Consider the following 3,102-nt stretch of genomic DNA (forward strand, 5'->3'; position numbering starts at 1 on the left):
GTATGCATGTGCTTGTATAGATGCATATAAATAATGATTGAAAGAATTAGGAAGGCTCGTCTGCCCTATTTCATTTTCTTCGTTGAGATGTGGTCTGGTGGGATCGGATGTCCGTCCGAAGGTCGTTTGATTCATTAATTATATATTATGTATACGAGAATAGACATATAGGTTTACTCTAGTCAGTTCAGTTATGAGTCTCTACCTCTAGTTCAGCACTTATATTGGAAACCCACTACCCACTATTTGGGATGCATCTTCAGGACACGACCTTCTCCGTTGTCTAGTTGGTAACCAGAGTCTCCTGTAGGGAGAGCGGACATTGTGTGTATAGATCTATACGGGATTGACACCCCCGCACCCTGACTGCTAGCTACAGTCCACGGCCTACCAAGCCAAGGGGTGACAAATGTCACATTTTATAGACGCTTGTAGGGCGTCAGGTACTCTAGTGTCGGTTAGTATGGTTACGAGTATCCCAAGTTACCTTATAATTCATGGCCTTAAGGTCATTTCACCAGCAATTTACACTGTATGCTGGAAACCCACTCTCAGAGTCACACTATTTTAGACCTTACTTAGTTGTATCTTTCATTTGATACTGTCTGGGGTCTGTATCTTCTGTTTTTAGACCTTGCTAGCCGTACCTTTCATTTGGTACCGACTGGGGTCTGTGTCTCTCTTTGTTAGACTAAGCCAGGCATGTTGTTTGTTCGATACTCTCCTGGAGTCTATGATTCCTTTGCCTTAGTCAGCAGTCTTCACTGCTGAGGCATATGTTATTTCCCTGATTTCTCTTGCTTTCCTTAATAATCAAATTCTGTATTTTGATAATGATAGCGATTAAGGGAAAACTACTTTTACCACATAACTCCTGCTGAATAGGGCTTCAGAACCCTGACATTCGTAATTTTTTCGAACTCCAGGTCAAGTACTGGGGTTGAGCGAACTCTAGGTAGAACTCCAACATATCCCTATCCACCTTCAGGTCTGGAGACGGGATAGCAACAGTCGAGTTGAAGCAATGAAAGATAAAAGCCTTTCGCGTGATCGGCATGTCAAACTGTGCATCCTAGGAGTTATCAACCCCAAACGACATCACAGGCTCAAGCCAAAGTGTGCTTGGCTCATCAATGGCACACCTTTGAAGCGAATCAAGAGTGCATTCAGGAAAAATGGACTTCCTCTTTTCTAGGAGCTCTTTTTCCTTTTCCTTTTGCTCAAGCTCAGCCTGTTGTTTCTTGAACTTTTCTGCTAGCTTTTTATCAGAAGGTTTTGTCTTCTGAAAAGGCTTTTCAGGATTTTCAGCATAGACATTATCTTCATTATCTGTGTCATCCTCCCCAATTTTCTTCTTCTTCTTCTTGTCTCTATTACTGACTGAAGCTTCATTACCCTTCGGTTCAGTAGATGGTTTCGGTGCAGGAGGAGGTTGAGTTCTTCTTGCCTTCTCCCCCTTGTTTCGGCTGGACACCAGTCACCGGAACAGCCTCAATACAACTAAGGATGTCCAATGTTGGCCTGAGTTTGTCAGCCAAGTGCCGTCGGATAGTAATGGTGATAATAGGATCATGGGCTTCATGGAGATGAAGTAAAAGAGAGTGGACATCGCCAGCAGAGCTTCATATAACCTCTCTCTCAGATTTGACATCATTGAGCTCAGCAGTGGCAATGCGAAGCTTGAGATTCTGCATCTTCAGCTGAGAGGTTCTTCTGTCAAGTTCATCCATGATACGATTCTCTACAGCCAACTTTGCCTCCAGTTGGGTAAATCGATCATTAGCATTAGCATGCAGAGTTGCGTTGGCTGCTTCAATTGCTTGGCGTGCAACTTCAAGGTTGGACCGTTCAGTTTGAAGAGAACGTTGAAGATTATCCACCGAAGCATTAACAGTTTGAGAATTCTTCTGAGCAGCCCCCTACTAAGAGTCTAAAAATAAGTGAGCCTCGGAAATTAGTTTATCGACTTTTGCAGTCGCTTCTTTGCACTCCTTGGTGGAAGCCTCAACAGCGAGGGAGGCTTTTTGGCATTGGGAAGTGGAGGCGTCTATAGCCTTAGATGCAACAGTAAGGGAGGCATTATGTTCTTCTACAACAGAGGAGAACAATGCCTTGAGAGCAGCATACGAGTAATCCCCAGAGGAAGAGGAGGAAAGCAGTTGATCGAGTTTTTCGTTGACTGCTTTGAGATGACGCTTGGTAACAGGCTCATCATCATCTTCATCACTCTGTACATGGTAAGGAATGAAATAGGTGGAATCAAATTCCAAGTTCTCACCGCCTAGAACTAGGGTGGTCTCAGTAGAAGGTGTAGGAGATAATGGTTTGGTATTGGTAGGAGGTTCAGTTGTTACCGGTGGTTCGGTTGTGACGGGTGGGGTGGGAGCTGTAGAATGAGCCCCTGTAGTAGTGGTAGTGGTGGTAGTGTCTATGAATATTGGAGTAGGGATGGGAATAGTGGTGGATGGTTGAGAGGTGGGGATAGGAAATCTTGGAGGGATGGATACTGAGATAGTAACATGTGGAGGAGAAGGAGGTTGGGAGCGAACAGGAATTTTTGGGGTAGGAGAGCGAGGCGGGGTATCACCACGACCCGAAGCCTCATCATCAGAGATTTCGCTCTCAGATTCTGAAGGAGAAGCAAATTTATGTTTTGGAGGAACATACTTTGAGTCTGAATCACTTGAAGATTGCAGTATGAGTCTCCGTGCGGGCTTTCTCTGCTTCTTCGGTTGAGGTTGTGACGGAGCAGCTTTATCTGAATTTTGCTTCTTAGGAGTTTGCCCCTTGGTTGGTTTAGTAACCTGTGTCTCCTTCTGGGTTTCAGCTTTCTTTCCCCTCTTCGCTGGTTTGTCAGCGTCGTTAATGGAGCGAAGCATGGCTGGTGTAAGCTCTCTTGGACCCGAGGAAGGAATCTTCCTGTATTATTGCAAGACATTACTTGCTGTAGACACACATGCAAGCATGGTGTCAGGAATGGATCCAATGAAGGAGAACTTAGTGGGATCTGTAACAATAATCTTGGTTGTGTGAAAAGTGGCGATGGAGGAGAGAAGAGAGTCCGCCATGATTGGAACATGAAGGCGATCCATGGCCCACATA

General features: G+C 44.9%; 1 protein-coding gene across 1 annotated transcript; it reads right to left on the bottom strand.

Annotated features, from left to right (window-relative positions):
- Positions 1–1,072: 1,072 nt before the first annotated feature.
- Positions 1,073–2,879, bottom strand: LOC111907224 (uncharacterized). The gene is made up of 3 exons (XM_052763893.1): positions 1,968–2,879; positions 1,632–1,919; positions 1,073–1,456 (listed from the first exon to the last, which is right to left on the bottom strand). Exons 1-3 carry the CDS (start codon positions 2,877–2,879, stop codon positions 1,073–1,075), a joined length of 1,584 nt encoding a protein of 527 aa, XP_052619853.1.
- Positions 2,880–3,102: the final 223 nt, after the last annotated feature.

The sequence above is a fragment of the Lactuca sativa genome, chromosome 5 (assembly GCF_002870075.4).
Source record: "Lactuca sativa cultivar Salinas chromosome 5, Lsat_Salinas_v11, whole genome shotgun sequence".
Lineage (NCBI taxonomy): Eukaryota > Viridiplantae > Streptophyta > Magnoliopsida > Asterales > Asteraceae > Lactuca > Lactuca sativa.

Excerpts from the sequence above, each read along its gene's own strand:
- LOC111907224 (XM_052763893.1), bottom strand. The coding sequence starts at position 2,879 with ATGCTTCGCTCCATTAACGACGCTGACAAACCAGCGAAGAGGGGAAAG. Across the intron at positions 1,920-1,967 it reads GCAAAGAAGCGACTGCAAAA|GGGGCTGCTCAGAAGAATTC; the intron begins GTCGATAAACTA and ends GACTCTTAGTAG. Across the intron at positions 1,457-1,631 it reads ATGTCAAATCTGAGAGAGAG|GGGGAGAAGGCAAGAAGAAC; the intron begins GTTATATGAAGC and ends AGCCGAAACAAG.